The 20,374-nt window shown below is 46.3% G+C and overlaps 1 protein-coding gene across 2 annotated transcripts in view; it reads right to left on the bottom strand.

Annotated features, from left to right (window-relative positions):
• LOC111154302 (cytochrome b5) overlaps positions 1 to 10,117 on the bottom strand; it is a 36,310-nt gene extending 26,193 nt beyond the window's left edge. For both annotated transcript variants that reach the window (XM_022513810.1, XM_022513811.1), the window contains exon 1: positions 9,893 to 10,117. In XM_022513810.1, the coding sequence (XP_022369518.1) occupies positions 9,893 to 10,021 (129 nt within the window). In that variant the 5' untranslated portion in view covers positions 10,022 to 10,117. The remainder of the gene's footprint in view (positions 1 to 9,892) is intronic.
• Positions 10,118 to 20,374: the final 10,257 nt, after the last annotated feature.

Here is a 20,374-nt window from a genome sequence, read left to right as displayed (position 1 = left end):
ACAGGGCTGGAGGGCGCTCCCCTGCTGAGATCAGACGGCAGACAGAGCAAGACCCGGGAGGCAGGAGAGAAGGGCACTGGGAGCCACACGCAAAAAATGTCTCCAAGAAAGGGGAACATTAGGTCACGGGGTGCAGGAAAATCAAACAGAGGAGACTTGAGAACGGAGCAGTGGCATTACTGCAGACCTTAGCAAGAACGGTTTGGGTGAGAGAACAGCAAAGACAGACTGAAGGCAGGAGGCTTAACAACCTTCTCGAGGATTTTAACATAAGGGAGCAGAAAACCCGCACCAGGAGTGGGGAAGTAAGGAGGGGCTACGTGAGTGTGTTTGAGGACAGCACCAGTAACAGCGCGCTTGAACGTGAGCAAGAACAACCCGGTGAGGTGAAGGCTGAGGAAGGGCTTGCTGACGCAGCAGGACGAAGGGACTCTGGGTGAGCAGAAGGAAGGGGGATCACTGGCTTTTGGCAGAATGTACTGGAAACCCCTGCCTTTGACTCTCCACTTCCTTCTCCCTACTTCCTGGGAGCCGGGCTCGGCGTCATTCTTCCAGTCCACACTCTGATGCTATGCCATAATCTGAACTCTGCTGATAAAGTCTCTCCAGTCTCTAAGTGTTCTCTGGGACGGAATTCCATGCAAACGTCTACAAACTAAGAAAGGATCATGTCATAGTAAAACTAGAAGATAACATTTGTGTGGAAAGAGAAAAAAAAAAAGACATAAGACAGTATAGAGAATGTGTCTGTGTCCTTCCATCAGGGAGACACATTTACTGAGCACTTACTACATGCCAGGATACAGAGCAGTGAGTAGGACGGACAGGGGCCTCACTGCCTGGTGGGAAGGCCGCAAGCCGGTGAATAGGAAAAACAGCAGGTACTGAATGACGTATTAACAGAGAAGCAAAGCAGGACGATGGGACAGAAGATCCCCGTCCTGGGAAAAGATCCCGAGCTGGGAGCTCAAGAGGGTAGTGATCAGGGAACACACACCATGCAAAGCGGGAACCAGTACAAAGGTTTATGACAGAAACAAGCCGGACGTGTCTGAGAAACAGAGAGGGCCTGAGCGAGGGGTGGAGGACAGGGGGATAGTATTACTGCCTGCAGCGGGGGCCAGATCATGCAGATCTTATTAAACCAGGACACAGAGATGGGATTTCATTATAAACGCAACAGAAAGTCATTGAAAAGAATTAAGCAGGGAAATGGCAATCTGTTTCCACAAAATGAAGTTCTTTGATTTTCTCCAAGAAGTTCCATTCGCTAATAGAATAACAACATACTTCCTCAAACTGAAAACTCAAAGCAACCACCAATTTGGCGGAACCCGTGAAATCCTGGAGCCTGGGTGAGGTCCTGCTCTGAGAACACGGGACAGAGCACCGCAAGGGTATGACAGATACACTCATAGAGCAGTAAGAAGACAGAAGGGAAGCAGCAAGAAAGGGGGGAGACCTCCCGGGGGGCTCCTGAGGCTGCAACGTTAAGTGGAATGGTGACACGGCAGACAACGCAAGGCAGGGTGTTATGCACAGCGCCGGGGCTGAGCACCCACAGTCGGTGAGGGGGTGGAAGGGGCAGGCGGGGATTAGCTGAACCCACGCGGGGATTTTATCTGAGCAGTAACCTCCTCAGATTTCCATTCAGAACAAGCCCTCCCAGGGCACGCACTTAAGAAGCGTGTCCAGAACAGCAATTAACTCTTCACACATACCTAACATTTACGTACACAATCTCTTCCTTAAACAACAGGACACTGATTCTTAAGACCACCCACGTGTCACTTGTGTTAGGAACAGAGTCCTTGAAGACTCCACCAAGACACGGTGCGTGAAAAACCTGTGAGAAACTGGAACGGCTGGTCATATCCTTCACCTTCTGTAACGCAACACAGTAAAATAACAGAAAGGCAGGCACATTTTTGCTCTTTGCCCTTCTCAGGGTTTTCTTTTTGTTCAAATATTTCCATTCTCAACTTCCCTTTGCTTTCTCCCTGGTTCCTGCAGTGACCTCTGGACATGGGGTGGAAAACTCAAAGCAAGTAACAGCAACTATGTACCAAACGGATGGCTCTTGTCTTCTAAAGCTCTCCCAGTTATCCCAGGTCTCACGCCCTGGCCACAGTGTAAGCTGAAGAAGGTGGGCTGGGAGTCCTGCAACATGGACTTAAATCCTGGCTTTGTCCTCACTGGCCGTGGGACTAGAGCAAGTCCCTGACCTTCCCAGCCACATTTCTCTTACGTTTAAGAGGAGAATACCAACTCCAACCTAGGAGGATCATTTTGGGGATTAAAAGTATAAATGCAAAGGAGGGCTTTGTGCACAAAAAAGCACTCCGCATACTATCTGGCACATTTTCAACACCAATCAATGTTCAGTGAGTGTCCCCTGCTATCACTTTTACCATTAGTCCACTGGGGATCTCCACCAAGGGAGGGAGAACACATGACATTAGTTAACACTTTCTGAAGACAGAAGAAGGGAAAGCAGGTTGGGTATTTTGTGCCCTGGGGAATTTTCCACACAGCTGTGCAAAACTCAGGGAACAGCCTGCCCGTGACAACCAATGGCAGGAACCGCAAGAAACTGGTGGAAAAGGACACACTCTAGACATTTGCTGCCAAGGAGCGACAGGTTGTCACCCCTAGAAAGCCAGCACAGGAGGCCTCTGACCGTGCCTGGGGCCATGAATGCCTCCCACGCTGGCTCTCCCACAGCCACCCAGCATCCCGCTCCTCCCCAGCAGCAGTGGAGACCTCACGGGCCTGACTAGAGACACAGCTCAGCACGCAAGAATGTGACATCTCTCTGTCATTCACGACCGTCAGCTCCCCCCGACCGGAGATCACTTTCCAACAGGCTGCTCACACCAAATTCTACTCACCCAGAGTGAACTGAGTCCCACATCTTCAACTCACTCTCCCGGTCTGGTCTAAGACACAAGCAGCCAGTTAACAAATATGTGCACATAAATCGGAGTTCCCAGGAAACCCAGGTTCAAAGATAACAGGAAAAAGCAGCACACTTCATCAAGACACAGAGAAGAGCCCTGAGCCACTGCTACATCCAACCTCATCGTTCTGTTGCTACCTCAGGCCACTTTTCCTGAGTGCTCCAAACTGGACCAGCCCTGGAAGTTTTAGGATAAAAAAGGTGTTACTTGCTACAGCTGCATTTTTAAGAAAATGTATATGCTAAAGGAGAAAAAAATGTTTCATATGTTGCCCCTGCTGAGAAAAATACACATCCAAGTAATTCCAGAGAGAAGGAGGGTAATCAATTCTCTCAGTTACTAATGAAAACAAAGGTCTGGGAGAGCAAAGTCTCACTAGCATGTAAGCCCGGGTTGTGGCCACTCCTGTGATCACCACGGGCACTCTGGGAATATGCGACAAAATGCAAAACGCATGTAACTTCCCACCCAGCAATCTAGTTTACAAAGACTCACCTAGGGAGACATCACTGGTGGCAAACAGCACAATGAAATGTGCAAAAAAAAAGAAAAAAAAGGTTTGGTTACATAAATTATGACACATCTACCCAATAAGAAAGTAGCTAGAAGAATACAATTTACCGACACAGAATGGTGTCCTCCACATATAGGGGGACAAGATAGATTACCAAACAGCACGCAGAGTATTTTATCATTTACGTACAGCAAATCCCTATACAAGGGTGGATGTGTGTAAAGCTCCTGGAAAGGTGTTCATCGAGACATTTCACGGCGGTTACCTTGGGCAGTGGAACTCGGTGAGTTTTGACTTTTCCCTTGTTCTTTCCCACACGGTCCAATTCCTTAGAGTAACATGCATTCCTTCCCCCACAGCAATAAAGTTGTATTTTTAGGGCACCTGGGTGGCTCAGTCAGTTAAGTGTCTGCCTTCAGCTCAGGTCATGATCTCAGGGGTCCTGGGATGGAGCCCCACATTGGGCTGCGTCAGACCCTCTGCTCATTGGGGAGTCTGCTTCTCCCCTTGTCTCTACCCCTGCTCATGCTCTTTCTCTAAAATGTTTTTAGAAAAAATTAAAGTTATATTTTTAAAGGTGCCAGAAAAGAGAGGATATCCATAATGCACAGCACATATTCCTCAAAAATTATATTTCAAGTGAATATTTGTATTTTGAACCATTTTTGCTTTTAACATTATAATTTGGTGTGTGTTCCTACTAAATAAATATTGAACCTTCCATACAACAAAATTTTAACTTACTCGGGAAGAAAACTTTATCTTAATCAAAATATTTATATATTTTCCAAGTGCTTACACACATATTTTTCTAGTGTTCACAAACGTGATACAAGGGACAGAATAGTCCCCATTGAAGAATGAAGAAAATGATCTACAGATTTTACCTGACTCACCTCAAAACAGGTCTAAGATGAGACATAGTTTTCTTAACCCCCATCCAACACTTAGAATGTCTATCAGGAACTGGCCTGTTCAAACTTCATTATATTAAAAGGTACCCACTGCAGGGCACCTGGGTGGTTCAGTGGGTTAAGCCTCTGATTCGTGATTTCCACTCAGGTCAAGATCGCAGGGTCAAGGGTGCCTGGGTGGCTCGGTGGATTAAGCCTCTGCCTTTGGCTCAGGTCATGATTGTCAGGGTCCTGGGATCCAGCCCTGCATCAGGCTCTCTGCTCACAGGGAGCCTGCTTCCCCACCTCTCTCTCTGCCTGCCTCTCTGCCTACTTGTGACGCTGTCAAATAAATAAATAAAATCTAAAAAAAAAAAAAAAATGCAGGGTCATGGGATGGAGTGCCCCCTGCCCTTGTCCTGTCAGGCTCTCACTCAGCAGGAAGTCACCTTGTACCTCTCCCTTTGTTTCTCCCCCAGCTCCTGCATGTGCACATATTCTCTCTCTCCCCCCCCCTCAAATAAATAAAATCTTAAAAAAGAAAAATAAAAGGGTACCCATTGCTTGTCTTCTATGGTTCTGGAGGACTTTTGGAATAAAGACACCTGCATTCAATAGAAATTAGCATTATTTACTCCTTGATTTAGCCAAACTGGCCTGCATAATCTACTCTCCCTTCCTTTGGAATTTCCATCCACGTTAAAGATAAACAAAAGTCAAAAGTTAACAATCTCAAGTGTTGCTTTTTATTGTTAAGTTTTTAATGTTTCAAAACAGAGTAGTAGCTCACAGCACTCTTGAAACCTCCTCTCAAAAGTAGCAAAAAGTTACCAAGGGGAAAAAAATGCAGAAATATAAAAGACCCTGCCCACAGGCTCACATACCCCAAGTAGACTTGTGGCTCTGCCGCCTGTTTACCCAAGACACCTGAGCCACATGTACCCCTAAGAACCCCTTTATATTTTCCTCCTACGCGCTTCATTATTTTCTAAAGTTTTATTTACCAAACTAGGAATGTGAATAATAACATTCCTACTTTACAGTCATCAAAGACATATTTGCAACCACAGCTCTTTAGTCCTATCAGATTCAGAGTGTTATCAATTTTCCTCGAAAAAGCAAAGGCACTTAGGATTTAGCCCTAAATATGTCACCCCCTTACCAAGCTATACTGTCCTCGTGTTTTTCAGAATTAAGGGCTTAAGTTTTAAGCACCTACTTTCTTCCTGGGTCCAGGAGAACTGAGGGCCCCCAGGATAGGAACCACTGGTTTCTGAAAAGTAGGCAACCATGTTCAAGGAAGGTAACAAAAAATAAATTCCTACACCAAAACTTGCTATTATGAACACAGTCTCTGAAAGCAAGCATGAACCAGGAGCCAAAGCTCTCCGCAGCAGAATGTTGTCAAAGCAAATCCAGGATGACAAGAAAATGTGCTACAGGAACAAGGAGGCACCAACTTGACACAAAGGCATTCTCCTCTACCACATTTTTAGGAAGATACCAATTTTATAAATCAAACATCTATTGACTGGAACTGAAAGCAAGTTAATATAACTTCATGAGTTATAAAATGCTTTCTTCTTGCTCCCACAACTCTTAAAAACTGAATACACACTGCGGCCTAAATCACAGAAAGGGAAAAGCAAACCATTTTTTTTTTCCTCCTGGCCCCAAAGGCCTACGTTTTCATTTCAAGTAACTGCCTCTCAAAGCTTTATAGTCATTAGTCCTGCTAATAATATCATCAGATGAGACAAAACCAAACTTCACGAAAATAAATTAAAAAACTAGAACTGAGGACTGAAAAAAAGAAAATATTCTCTAAAAAATGCAAGCAATAAAATCCTGTAGGTCAACAGAGATAGTAACTAAACACCTGCTGGTACCTAGCTTGCCATTAACAACGAGCCGGCCTGCCCTCTCAGGTAACTACCGTCCTCTTGAACAACAAACCAGTTTTTTAAGGCTATTATTTCAAGAGATAGAGCTCGCTGCACAACTTAGAAACTTCACCTGTGCTCTTGACTGGAAGCATATAATTTTTATAATCCTTTCTCATTTCAACATCGCCTGCCAGATTTACACCTTTACCTAAAATCTCCCATTAATACTCAGCTACATAAGATACTACAGAAAACGAGCCACCAGCCCTCCCTGTGCCAAACTAAAACAGGGGTTTTCGTTTATCCACGTGCCTGGTATTGTGTCATGTGTTTAACCAGCATTATTTTAATTCTTATAATAACCCTGTGACATAGACACTACTACATCCTCCACTTTACGTTAAAATAAGGCATCTGAGACACGGAGAGTGTAGGTAGCAGAGGAGTACCTCCTTCCACCCATCACACTATACATCTTCTCAACACGAATGCAGGAAAAAATACTCTGCCATGAAAGGTCTTATTGTCCATACAGATGGGTGAACTCATAGTAGAGGGAGATCTAGAGCCCATAATGACTGAAAGTTCACTTTAGAGGTAGGAAGTCCCAAACTCCGAAAGAAAAAAGAAAAACCTTTCATACTTAGGTAAATTAGGGAAAGCAGAACATTCTTTAGTTAACACAGAAAAGTTTCATGAAATCCTGGAGCTTTTAAAATGACGGAAGAAATCAGCAGGGGAGGAAGGAAGAGACAGATAACCTGGGGCCCCTTCTCTGTTTCAAAAGAAGTGAAGAGATAAACAGTACTGGCAGAATAAAGTAATGGAAACAGGACAGATCTAGGAAGAATTTTACACCTGGCAGAGTGGCCTGCAGAAGCGGAGATTTGTGTTTAAGATGCAGGAAGCCACAGGCAGGGACCCTAGGATGGGGTCTCATTCCAGAGAGGCCTCCACTCCTGCCAGTGGGTCCAAGTGCAAAATGTCAGCCACTCTGCTCTGCTACCTTAACCCAGTCCTCACTCTGTGCACCTGCATTGTCCTTTCCACCCTGCCACTGTGGACTCCAGGGCCTCTTTACAGAGCTCAGGCCCGAGGCTTCACACCGCCCTCCTGGGTCTGCTCCCTACTCAACTAAACTCAGTGGACCCCAGCACAGCACTGTTTCCAGTGCTAGTCCTGCTTCCTCCAACAGAAGCTTCCAGGAACAGAAAAGATGCATCTTCCTCTTGGGTCGTAATCTCCTGAGGGAGACACACTCGAAAGAGTTCAGAAGATACTGAACTTACTTCAAAAGGAAGGGCACAATGCCCAGACAGCAGTGGCACCCCAAACTCAAGTCACAGGCAGGCTATACCGGGGAGCATTTTACCGGAAATGGAAACAGGAACCACCGTAAACTTGTTTTTATTTATCTCACTATAAATAGTTTTTAGTTATCTCACTGTGTTGGTTATCAAATATTAGTGAGAAGCTCATTTCACTGTATTTTACCTATTACCTAACACATTCTTCTCAAGCTACTTTCAGAGTACTGAAAATGAGTAAAGAAAAGAATTGGTCCTCGGCTAATTTACCCAACAGCTTGTTCCCACCTTTTACAATTTTACTCAGAAAATTCTGTGCAATTCTCTTTCCTGCCTCATAAAAATGAAATGTAAGTGGCTTAAAGTTTAGTAATCTTCTCTTCCTTGTTATCTCCTTCTGAGAAATTTACCTTTAAAAGTTACGCAAAATACATTTTTAGGACAGTGATTCTCCACTAGGAGTGATTTTTGGACACTTGGCAGTATCTGGAGACAATCTGACTGTCACAACCGGGGAAGGAGTGCTGACATCTGGTGGGGGGAGACGCCAGGGCAGACGCCTGTACAACACAATGGACAGAACAGAACCCACAAAAGAGGGGAAAAAAATTTTTTTTCAAAAAATATCCTATTACTATTTCATAAATGCTGTTCTTTTCTACAGATAGAAACAAAGAAAGCACACACTGAATCTTAAAATTCTAGAATTACACATACCATGGGAGAGGAAAAAGGAACAGGTGAAAGTAGACCTTTGGCATCAGTTAGCCCTGATGTAAGGGCGCCAGGTTATGAACTCCTGATGCTTTATGGCCTGTGACTAGATAAGAGGGACAGATCAGGTGTGCCTTCCTACTATAAACCACTCCTCAATCGGAACACCATTTTTTCTTCTGGCACACCACTAACTGGCAATTTAGGAGTAAAATATCTTACTAATAAACATCACTTTCAGCTCTTTTAAGACACAGCTTTAAAAAAGTTCTCAGCAAAAGTCCCTTGATGTAGGGCGCCTGGGTGGCTCAGTGGGTTAAAGCCTCGGCCTTCCGCTCAGGTCATGATCCGAGGGTCCTGGGATGGAGCCCCACATCGGGCTCTCTGCTGAGCAGGGAGCCTGCTTCCTCCTTTATCTCTGCCTGCCTCTCTGCCTACTTGTGATCTTTGTCAAATAAATAAATAAAATGTCTTTCAAAAAAAAAAAAATCCCTTGATGTAAATTGTGATTTAGCTGAGACCAGGCTTTTACTTCCATTTCCCCTCCAACAATGTAAAAAAATTAGCATCACTAAACATTCTCCTTTGTTTGGGGGGAGGCGCCGGGGTGGGGGGCGGCGAAGGAGGTTAAGTGTTGCATTCGGATTTACGGTTCAAGCTCACCCACAGTGATAAAACAAATCCAGAGGTAGCAAAGAAAAACATCCTAGAATTCACTGCAAACATTGTAACCTAATGCAAAGAACCTCATCAAAGCAATGTTTTCCTTTGAGTTAGGCAAAATTAGTCTACAACTCCCAAAGCTAAAGCTCAAGTCCCACTGGCGGTTCTCACCACCCATCCTTCCTTCTCCATCAGAGCCTCACACAGGCGGGGTTGATTCCCTAATCCCGAGAGTCCAGCACCGTACCTCGCCGCGCTGTCCTCACTGGATGCGGTTAACAATCCCCGAACTCCTTCCCGGCGAACAGGCTGCGCGTGGATGGTGCGGGTGGGCCTGCTGCTGCCGGGGACAGCGGGGGCGGACTACACCCGGACCTCGAGACTCAGGGTCCTCTCTTGTACGATCTCACAGTTCTCAGGGCGGGTGGTCTCCAACCGGCTTCTACTGGGAATCCAAGTTTGAGGATCCTGGTCTCCGATGGAGCCCCCCACCCCCCGTGTAAACTCATAAAGGGTTATTCAAAATCCTTCCGCAGCAGCGCCCCCTCCCAGGAAGGCAGCTCCGGATGCGATCGTGCTCCCCACCCTGCTCTAAGCGGTGCCCTCCGGCGCGCGGAGGGAGGCAGTTTCTGCGGAGCGCCCGCACTCGCGGGCTGCTGAGATGGCTCGTCCGGCAGCGACGCCGGCCGACGCGCGGCGGGACACTCCCGAGGGTGCACGCCCAGGTGTGCAGACCCGCGGCCGCTCCCAGGCGTGCGGAGCCGGGTGCCACTCAGGTGTCCGGATTCAGGGGGCGCACCCACAGGTGCAGACGGAAGGAACGCGCTCAGGTGTGCACGCACGGGCTAGCGCGTTCCACACAGCCGCACACCTCGACCGCGCCACGATGCGAGCGCCAAACGGTTCGCCGCACGGAAACCCCAAACCCAGCCAGCGTCACGTCTCTCCAACTCACCTCCTCCAAGAACTTGGTCAAATCGTACACCTTGTGGTGCAGAATCAACCAGGTGCTCTTGCTGTGGTTGTGCTTCTGGATCTCTTCCAGGGTGTAGTACTTGACAGTCTGGTCCGACTGCTTGGCCATTTCGGAACGCGGAGAGCCTCGGGTCGTGAAAACACCAGCGAAGCCGGGAGGAGCGGAGCGCGCGTCTCAACTTGCTGGGCCCGGGACATTCCCGGGCCCCGGCTCCGCGCCCAGAGCAGGGCGGCCCGCGCCGCGGAGGGGGCGGTGGCGCACGGCCTCCGATGAGTGGACAGAGCGCGTGTCACTCAAGGGGCCCGCCCTCGGCCGACACCGTCCGCCAACCCGAGCGCGCCCCCGCCCAGCGCGCGGGCGTGCACTGGATGCAGAAGGTGCCCTTCAGGACTCCGTAGTTGGAGCGCGCGGAGGGCGTGGCGAGCTGGGGCGGGGCTTCCGTTGCGTCTGCGCAGAAGGCTGCGGGGCAGGGGGCGGAGGCCACCCAACGTTGGGTATCTGCGTGGGGCCGCGGCCCAAGGGTGGTCCGCGGGAGCTAGCTATCGCACGCCACCCTCGCCTCCGTTTCGCAATCGGGTCATACTAGCTAGCCCTGGATGTCACTGTGTAACCAAGTCGCTCCGCTGCGAATCTGTTAACTATTAAAATCTGTTAACGTGATGGGAGAGTCCCGAGCCTCGGGGACTTAAAACACGCAGTGCCATCACTCTGCGTCAGAGAAACAGTGTGCTGCCCAGAATCGCCACTCAGGAATTGTGCTGGACATTCCCCTTCCCAGGCGTATCCAATTCTCACAAGAAGACCCAGGGAAATTATTTGTGCGGTACAAAGAAAGTCCTAGTTACTCCTCAAGCTCTGCAGCGCTTCTCCGCTGTTGACACTGACTGGGCGAGTACTTGCGTTAGTGTCCCCTCTGTCTCTTCTCAACGGTATATTGTTTACATAAATCCCAAAGGATCAACAGCACTAGGACTCCAGAACAGCAACTCCCCAGCTTAGAGCACTCAGAGGAAGATTTGCAAATGTTTGGGGGTCGGCGGGGGGGAGAAAGCCCAGCGTATTATCAAGTCATCTATTAAGCTCCTTTTCACCAACGGTAGTGAACTCTAAAAGGACCTACATAGCAGGTTACACATGTAGGTCATCCTCCTAGAGACTCAACACAGCTCGTCCATGTTAGAAGCTTCATAAATGTTAGTTCCCTTCCTCACTGCTTACCTCCTCCATAGGAATCCATGACCATGGAGAAGGAAACATTTTTCCAAGCTCTCTAAATAGCCTTTACAGATGATGGAATACACTGGTCTTCATATATTGAACCAGCCTTGCATTTTTGAATACACCCCACTTGTTTATTGCTAAATTATATTCTGTTAAAGAATTTTTTTTTTTATCTGTGTTTGTGGGAGAAATTGGTGTGTGGTTTTCTTTCACGCATGGTATTTATCTGGTTTGGGAATCAGAGTAACACTGGCTTCAGAGAATGAATTGGAAAGTATTCTCTATTTTTCTATTTTTCTGAAGAGGTTTGTAGAATTGGTTTTATTATTCTTTAAAAGTAGAATAGGTAGAGTTCTCCAAGGAAGCCATACGGGCTTGCAGATTTCTTTTTCAGGAAGTTAAACCATGAATTTAATCTCCATAACAGATACAGGACTATTCAAATTATGTTTCATACTGGGAGAGTTGTGGTATTTCATACTCTTTGAGGAATTGTTCCATTTCATCCATTCATAATACTCCTTTATTAACCTTTTGATGTCTGTAAGATTTATATTGATATCCCATGTTTAATTCCTGATATTAGTAATTTGTGACTTCTCTCATTTTTTGGTTGTCAGCATTGCTAGAGGCTTGTCAGTTTTACTGATCTCTTCAAAGAGCCAGATTTCTTTTTGTTTTTCTCTATTTTTTTTCAACTTCATTAATTTCTGTATTAGTTCCATCTGTTTACCTTATGTTTATTTTTCTTTTTTCTAGTTGCTCCAAGCAGGAGTTTAAATTATTGACTTGACACTTTTTCTCTTTTCAGATGTTTACAATTCGTGTTATAATGCTCCTATATATTTTAAAAATAGTAAACCAGATTATACTACTTCCCTAAACAGTTCTTAGAACAGCTAAATCTTCCCATGACTTCTAGCAGAGCACTGAGTCTCTTAAGATCATGGCTATATCTATAATCCACCATCAATATTGTTCCAGATTTCAGTCTCAGTTCCAAATCCAGAAGTGGTTAAAAACAAAACTTTGGCACTAGTGATCTGGATCCTGCCCCTGGTTTAGTGATGATTTATTCAGAGATGCATAGCTATGAGCTTGTCAGTTACCTATTCTAGGCATATCACTTATAATATGCTTAGGACAAGGTCTGGCACATAGACAGCATTCAATAGATTTCAGTTAGTGCTGCTACTATTATTCTACGAGGCTTCCTTTTTCCAAAACGCTGGTATGAGGAAACATCCTATATGGCAGGTGCTCCAAGGTGAAGTAAATCTAGGCAAATTTGGAAACAAACCTGAGAGATTAAAGAACACAAATACTTATAAACTCCTGACTTCCCCTCCAGCAAAGACATTTTTATAAACATTTGGAAAACCAACACCACTTCTAAAGTTCCTCGGGTAAAAATGTACTGTAAAAAGCAGTTTCTTTTCCACTATAAGCCAAAAATAAGCAAACATAATTACATTTTTTATTCATTTTCTACTTCTGTCAATCATGCACAAGATGTGCTTGAACAGCCTTTCCCTGCCCATTGATAGTTAAATTCTCCATTATACAGGTAGAACCATAGAGAACTGGTTCCCTCAAACAAATGGGCCCTTCAACAAAGATGGGACTCCCAATTCAAATATCTACAGATAATTTGCATTATATCCAGGCCTTTTAAATACTATATTAGCAAAATTTAACTTTCTCCTTCAAAAAATGTCTAAATTTCTCATCTATATAGTCTATTTTGTTGATTTCTAAATAATTTCCTATTAGCAATAATTTCCAAAATTTTCTAAATATTTTACATTTTTATTCATTTTCAAATAAAGTACGTATGGCTTGAGGTTGTTTCTATCCATGTATAATACCAAATGTCGGTTGAGAATCTCTATTCAATTGGACTGCAGAAGCAGAAATGAGGAGGAGGGAGCAATGGGTATTATCTGATCACAAAGCTCATCAAATGTCTGAAGTTCATTGCTGAAGTAGGGCAATTTTCCTAACTTCAAACAACAATTATATATCTTATTGTAAATACATTCTTAGGCACATTTTCCTTGTATGTCCTTCTTTAGAAGCAGGCAAATAAGGAGAATGTTTGATAGTAGGACATGGCTGCAATATTATATTTTTAAAAATCTTTTTGTCTCTAGCACAAATAAACAGAACAAGAGCAAAATGGTATGCATAACGAAAATTCCAGGTATCCTATTTAACTTTGTAAAGGATTTAGGGTTCCAGACAGTTCTTTGAAACAGTTGATGGTGTATTTCCCAAGTAAGAAGCTTGCAAATTATCCAAATCATCCTCAGAATTGATTTCATCACCAAGTCCCAGAGATTTTCCCTCTTAAATATCTAATGAGTGTTCTCCTCTTTTATCCCTAGTACCATTCTGCCACATCTGCCTTTCATGATTACCTGCCTACCTGCTTACAATACCTTGACAGGTTCTCCTTCTAGTCTTCAATTCCTCACATCCATCTTCCATAGAATAATGAATCTAAGTTAAAATCTGATCACATCACTACTTGCCTAAGACTTTCCAAGGTCTCCCAGTAACTAAAGTTCCCATTCCTTACCAGAACATCCAAGATCATTCAAAATCTGCCTCATTCCTGCTCCATCTTTTGTCATTTCCAGCTCAAACCTACAGCCTAGCCTAGCGACAGTGAGATCTGTCGCTGGAGACACAGCATCCTATCCTTACTTCCATACCCTTGTTCAAGTCCCCTTTCACCAGAGGACTCTCTTCGTTCCTTTCTCCCACTTCCTTTTTCTTGCCCTAGAACTCAGGGCCCTTTTTGACTCAGCTTAGTAGTCAACACCGGAGGCACATGCTGATCACACTCTTCCCCTCCCACTAATGCCCACTCAATACTCCTTGATTCTCTGATTATCACACACTCACTAAGTCATCAGTCTACACATCTGCCCTTCTCACTGGGCCAAGAGTTCCTCAAGGGCAGGGATAATTCACAGCTGTGTCTTCAGCCGAGTGCCCAGAACTCAGTGTATGCTCAATAAATGTTTTTGGATGAATACAGGTATAAACTTACATAGAAGATTGCATGTAAGTACTTGGAAATGTCACAATTTTACTTTAACCATAATGAAAAATGTGGATTAATTTATCTGTCACTAGCAAGAGGACTAGCCAAGTTTTCTAACTTTTCCCAAGAAATATATTAAGATAAAGCTGTTTTCTTTCTTTCTCAGGCTAGGACACACAAAAAAAGAGAGGCTAAATGCAGCAATAGCATGAAAATAGTTTAAAATGAACAATGTACACACCTAGGAGCAATCCAAAGTGCTCAATGCATCTGCATAAGTGTACAATGTGAATGATGGAGAGGGCAGTGGAGTTCTTGCAAGCTGGAAGCACCATGTCAGAAACAGTTACTTATCTGTATAAAAATATCACTTCGGACCTCTAAAGCTGATGCTACAAAGAAGTCAATATTAGTCTCTGGATATCTTTACTTCCCTAATTCTCTTACTGATTACGGATATCACTCCCTGCCACCCACCACCACCCTACTCTCCTCCTTGGCACTCTGGCTTAAGTATGAAGATATAGCTCTCTCTTTGCTTTCTTACAGCAGGGCCAGAATATTCAAATGAACTTTGCTAAAGGAAGCAAAAATAATTTTCCACCACATACAATGATGCTAGAGCCTGAGAGAGTCGATTCATCTTTAATAAATGCAGCAGTGATGTCAACTGAATCAGTTCATTAGATTGTCAATTCTCCTGTGACCATGAGGCACACACCCAGTGGGAACCCTTACTAGGGTCAAATCATACAGGGTCCCAGTCCCCCTATGTTTGAGGACAGCTGATTATGCTCTATCACAAATACGCTCTTAGACATCCAGACTCTTCAAATTCCAGGTCAAGATGCATGCTGAACCTCAGTCCCCACCTGGAGCTTAGCATCCTAGTTCCAGCTCTGAATAAAGATTTGACTCTTCCCCAGGTAATCTTTCTCAGAAATAACCTTCATTTTAACGTGGTACCTGCCTAGCCACAAAATATGGCCCAATCTTTGTGTGCTCAGTTTAAACGTCATTTAACATAATGCAACAACCTTGACCTTCATAGGTGGAATCTTTAAGAGATTCTTTCCCATCTTGAATGCCTGTGAGATAAAAGGAAAAACAATAAGTGACTCATATACCTGGTAAATTGAATAAGCATGTCCACAAGGTTGTCATCAAAATGTATCCTGTCAGTAAAGTTTTTCCCTAGATAAAAATTCTGGCACTATGACATTTTGTGTTTTATTAATTAAAAACAATGATGTAATGTTCATATAAGTGAATGCACATACATATTTTGAAGAAAAATAATATAAATGAGCATCAATGAACGCTTTACTTGACTTGGGGACTATGGGCTCCTCCTACATCCCATCCTTCTGCCACCTAAAAATCATTCATTATTATCCTGAATTGCGCTTATTGTTTCCTTGCTTATAAAAAAATTTATGCATGTATAAATATATCAAGAAACAATTTATTGTTCAGATTTTCTTGGAGAACTACTGAGCTTTATAAAAATAGAATTATACAACTATTTAGCATTCTCTGACTTTTTTCTGAACAAAAATGCTCTTCACTGCATTCTTCATAATAATCCCAAACTGGCAGCAATCTAATTGTCCATTTAACCCCAGAAAGGACAAATTGGGGTCACCTGGGTGGCTCAGTGGGTTAACCCTCTGCCTTCAGCTCAGGTCATGATCTCAGGGTCCTGGGATCAAGCCCCGAATCGGGCTCTCTGCTTGGCAGGGAGCCAGCTTCCCCCTCTCTCTCTGCCTGCCTCTCTGCCTACTTGTGATCTCTCTCTCTGTCAAATAAATAAATAAAATCTTAAAAAAAAAAAAGGACAAATTGAAGTTTATATACACAATGGAACTCTATCCAGTAATGAAGATGAATAAGATGCTGCTACCCTCAATAATATGGATTTCACAATCACGTTTACAAAAAAAAAGCTAGACACAAAAGAATTCATGTTGTACGCTTCCATTAATACAAGTTTTCAAAAGAAGCAAGATTAACTTATGACATTAGCAGCCGAAACAGTGATTACCTTGGGGTAAGTGGGGAAGTGTCTGGGAGAGGAAACGAAGGAATGTTGGAGATGCAGGTAATATTCTACCTTTAGGTCTGACTGGTTGATAAACAATGACAGTATTTTTCAAAAAACCATAAAATTATCTACTTATGATTTATTTACATTTTAAAAAGATTTATTTATTTTGTTCCATAAGGCAACGTTTCATTTTAATGGACTAGAACTGGACATTTAGTACTTGGGTGTTTGGTAATGTGGGCGTATCTGAAAATTGCAAATCTTTAATTCTGCCTTGTTGAAATTGTTGAAGCCAGAGACCATAAGTTCAATAGCAGAGGTACTAAGAACACGAAGTGCTGACAGGTGTGCTTTACAAATGAAAAACACTAGACTTTACCTGTACTTAAACAGATAAAAAAAAGCTAGTGAATATATACATTTATTTAAACTGAATCTGTATTTATTTTTCACCTTGTCCTAATGCGATTTTTTTCTTTCTATGTGCATATGCCAGGTAGGATAGAGATCTTCCTGTCTTCAAAGATTTGTTTTTAATAATTCCAATGACTGCTGACATAAAACCAGACCATAAAAGTTTAGGATAGGTGTGCCTCAATCCATTAACTGAAGGACTCTTGATTTTGGCTCAGGTCATGATCTCAGGGTCAAGAGATCTAGCCCCGCCTTCAGCTCCACATTCAGCAGGGAGTCTTGCTTCCCCTCTCTAGGCCTTGGGCACAGGGGAGTTTCTCTCTCGTTCTCTCAAGCAAAAAAAAAAAAAAAAAAAAAAAAAATTTAAAAGGACCAAAAGTTTATTTGCTGGTATATTTGTTTCAAAAGAACATTACAATCGGTCATAGGCTGATTTTGGTGGTCACTCTTGTGATAATCACTTACGACGACCTCCCGGCTGGACCACTCGCGTACTGAGCACTTCCTCCTGAGTTAGGAAGATACTTAAACGCACTCCTCTTGGCCAAAGCTTATCTTGCAAACACAAAACAAGTGAACTACTGCAGTGGGCCAAACGTTCAACACAATACCAGATCCCATCCTTTCACAATACACCTTCCACTGACTGGTGAAATACGAGGTTCAGAAATGGCTCTTCTCTGCATAAAAATACCCCGGCCCTCGACCTATGCGATCGCCCCTCACCTCCAGGAACTTACACTGGAGTGTCCCAGGCCCCCGCGTAAGGGCTTCTGTTCTTCCTACACTCCCTCTTGGTGATCCGGCCGCGGGGTTTTAAACTATTACACGCAGATCCTCTTCACTTCCCAACACCCATGTGCCCGGAACCGCACCCCTCCTCGCCTTCATCCCCAAACGCACTCCTCCTTCCTCCAGGGCCTTCCCCTTCTCAGCCAATGGCAACCCCGTCCTTCCAAGTCCTTAGACAAACACCCTGGGGCTCTACCTGGCTCCTCTGAGACCGCAGGCCTATCCGTGTCTGAAACGTACTTGATGTAATTCAAAGCACGTTCCCGACCCAGTCCCACCTGCCCAGCCCTCCCCTGATTCAGGCCGCACCACTGCTCTCCTGAAACACCGCCCTGGCCTCCTTAGGAGGCTCCCCCTCCCGCTCCTGTCCGTCCCTCGGTGCCGGTCTGTCCCTTCTCAGCACTCCTAGAAAAGCTCCAGGCACACAGCAGGCGCCTCATAAATACCCGTCAAATGGAGGAGGTGCCCGCGATGGGCTTGCCGCCAGCTGCTGCTCCACAGAGCGCTGCACAACCTTCCAGTCAGACGGTTCAGACTCCGCGGGCCCTTCATGGGAGGGAAAGGGCGCACTTGCCTAGGTGAGCCCTGAAAGCGGGCCAACGCCTACAGCTCCCCAGTAGACCCACTGTCCTCTCCCTCCACAGCTAGAAGGCCTCTCGCGCCCGGGATCCCGCTTTCCCGCTGGGGCCAACCCCAGCTCTTCTCTAAACGAATGCGAGCCGGCGTCACCAGTCACCAGCGTTGGCGGAAAGAGCTGAGGTGCGCAAGGCATGCCGGGGAAGCACGAGGCCCACGGGGCGTGTTGGGGGTGGGGTATGTGGGGCATGCTGGGAGAGCACACGTGCCGCACGTGCGTGGGGCTTGCAGGAAGCGGCGCCAACAACAGCGAAGGGAGTGCAAAAGAGGCGGCTGAGGAGTATGGGTATCCCAAGAGGGCACATGAGGCGCGCGGGGCACGCTGGGAGCACGTGGCGCACAGGGCATGCTGGGGGTGAATGGCCCTGCTGGGAGGGTGCGTGGGGCGTGCTGGGAGCACCTCAGAGAGCTGCCAGGAGAGCGCAAAGGAGGCGGCTGAGGAACGTGGGTGTGCGGGAGAGCGCCTGAGGAGCGCGTAGCATGCTGGGAGCACGTGGCGCGGGGGGCGTGCTGGAGCGCATGGCCTGCCGGGAGGGCGCGCGGGGAGTGCTGGGAGTACAGCCAAGAGCCCTGAGAAGATCGCGGAGGCGGCAGGTGAGGAGGAGTGCGAGCCCTCAGAGCAAAGCGCAAACGTCCCTGGGGAGATGTCAGCGTGAGGGATGCAGAGAGGCAGCACGGAGGCCCTTGGGGGCCCTGCCATCGGCTGCACCCCTTCCTCACGCCAGTGTGAAGGCCTGTGGGTTCGCCTCACAAGGCGACGGCTCTGAAGGCGCTGCTGGTTCTCTGTGACCGGCAGGGAGCGTCGGCGGGGGGCCCCGTCCCAGCACCCCAGAAGCGCAGCGCATCTCTGCGGGGCGGTGCTGCTGGCGCGTAGGGTGGGACGCGGCCCGGACTCCCGCGCGCCCGGCTAACTCCTGGAGGCCGCGCTCAGACAGCGTCGTCAAGCTGAAGAAAGACCTGGAAGGGGCTTTCTGCGCCGCCCGTCCCCGCCCGGAGAACTCGAGGCCCGCGGGGGGCGGGGTAGGTTACGGGGCCCCTGCTGGCCCCTGCAGCTTGCTGATGGCACGTGTCGCCGGCACCGCATCAGGGGCTGAGGCTGAGGCGTGCAGCGCTCTGCGCGGCTTCCGGGGCAACGCGGGGAAGGGGGACATGCTCTGAGCGCTGCCCGTTTACCGCTCCTGAGCTCAGAACGCGCCCACGGTAGCGCCGAAGAACGGGAACCGTTCCCGGAGTGCTCCTCAGCGGGGCCCTGGTGCTCCCGCGCGGCTCTCTGACCGCCGCCGCCGAAGGCCGGCGCAACTTCGCCGCGCCTCCTCCGCGGGAAGGTGTTAAAATCCGCAAGAGTCATCTTAGGGGAAAATAGGTCAGACGTGAAACTGGGCCGCGGACGCGGGCCTGCGGCTCTGACCTGGGTTCTTCCGGGCACGCGCAGCGTGTGCTCGGCCGCGCCGTCGTGAGCTGTTCGCTTTATGCTCTGCCTGGTGCGCTTTGATGCCCTTTATCACAGCGCTTCAGAGAAAGTGGGTTTTAGGCGAAATTGCTAAGGAGGTTGTCTTTGCCTTGGAACTTGTACTTTTTAAAAAACCTTTTCATAACAGTAAACGTTAAAATAGAGCAGGAAAGCGGAAGGAAGGACAGTTTCTACTTTTAACGCTATGGGAAATCCCATTGATGAGGTCATTAACAACGTGTGGGAATTTGTGTTAACCTAAGAGTAGTTCCCGTAAGACAACCAAGTGCCCCTGTAGAGACGAAACTTTGAAACACTCCTTCTTGAATGAGGAAGCTGCACGGGAGCCAGCCAGAAGGGCACTGTCCGCCATCGCCTTAGACCACAACACATGTGGTTCCCTCAGGAACCCTCAAGATCACGCGTGCTGGTTGTATTCCCGATTCCCGGGCTGATACGTGATTACGTTTCTTCTTAAAGGGAGAAAATGTGCTGTTTAAAGATCGGAAGTGTTAGAATCTCAGTTACCTCCCCTGCTGTGTGTGTGCATGTGGGAGAAGCTGAGCTTAACTCCGCCACTGGCACATGCCAGTTTTCTCTAATGCCCAGGACAGACTTCGGAGGTATGCTCTGTGAATTACCAACTGTGAAACTCGTCCCAAATAGAAGTTCTAAAGCTAAGTAATTGTGGAAAAGGAAACTGGATAACAAAAATTAGACATCTTAGTAAATACTTCTTTTCGTGTAAAAAGATGAAAAATATATTCAGACTTGAAATGCTTTAAAAATAACCTGAATCAACAGAAGACTTCGCTATACATTTAGATTTTCAAAAAATTTTTACTGTCA

Source organism: Enhydra lutris, unplaced genomic scaffold (genome assembly GCF_002288905.1).
Source record: "Enhydra lutris kenyoni isolate GAN:26980312 unplaced genomic scaffold, ASM228890v2 scaffoldscaffold36, whole genome shotgun sequence".
Lineage (NCBI taxonomy): Eukaryota > Metazoa > Chordata > Mammalia > Carnivora > Mustelidae > Enhydra > Enhydra lutris.
This window is presented reverse-complemented; position numbering and strand designations above follow the sequence as displayed.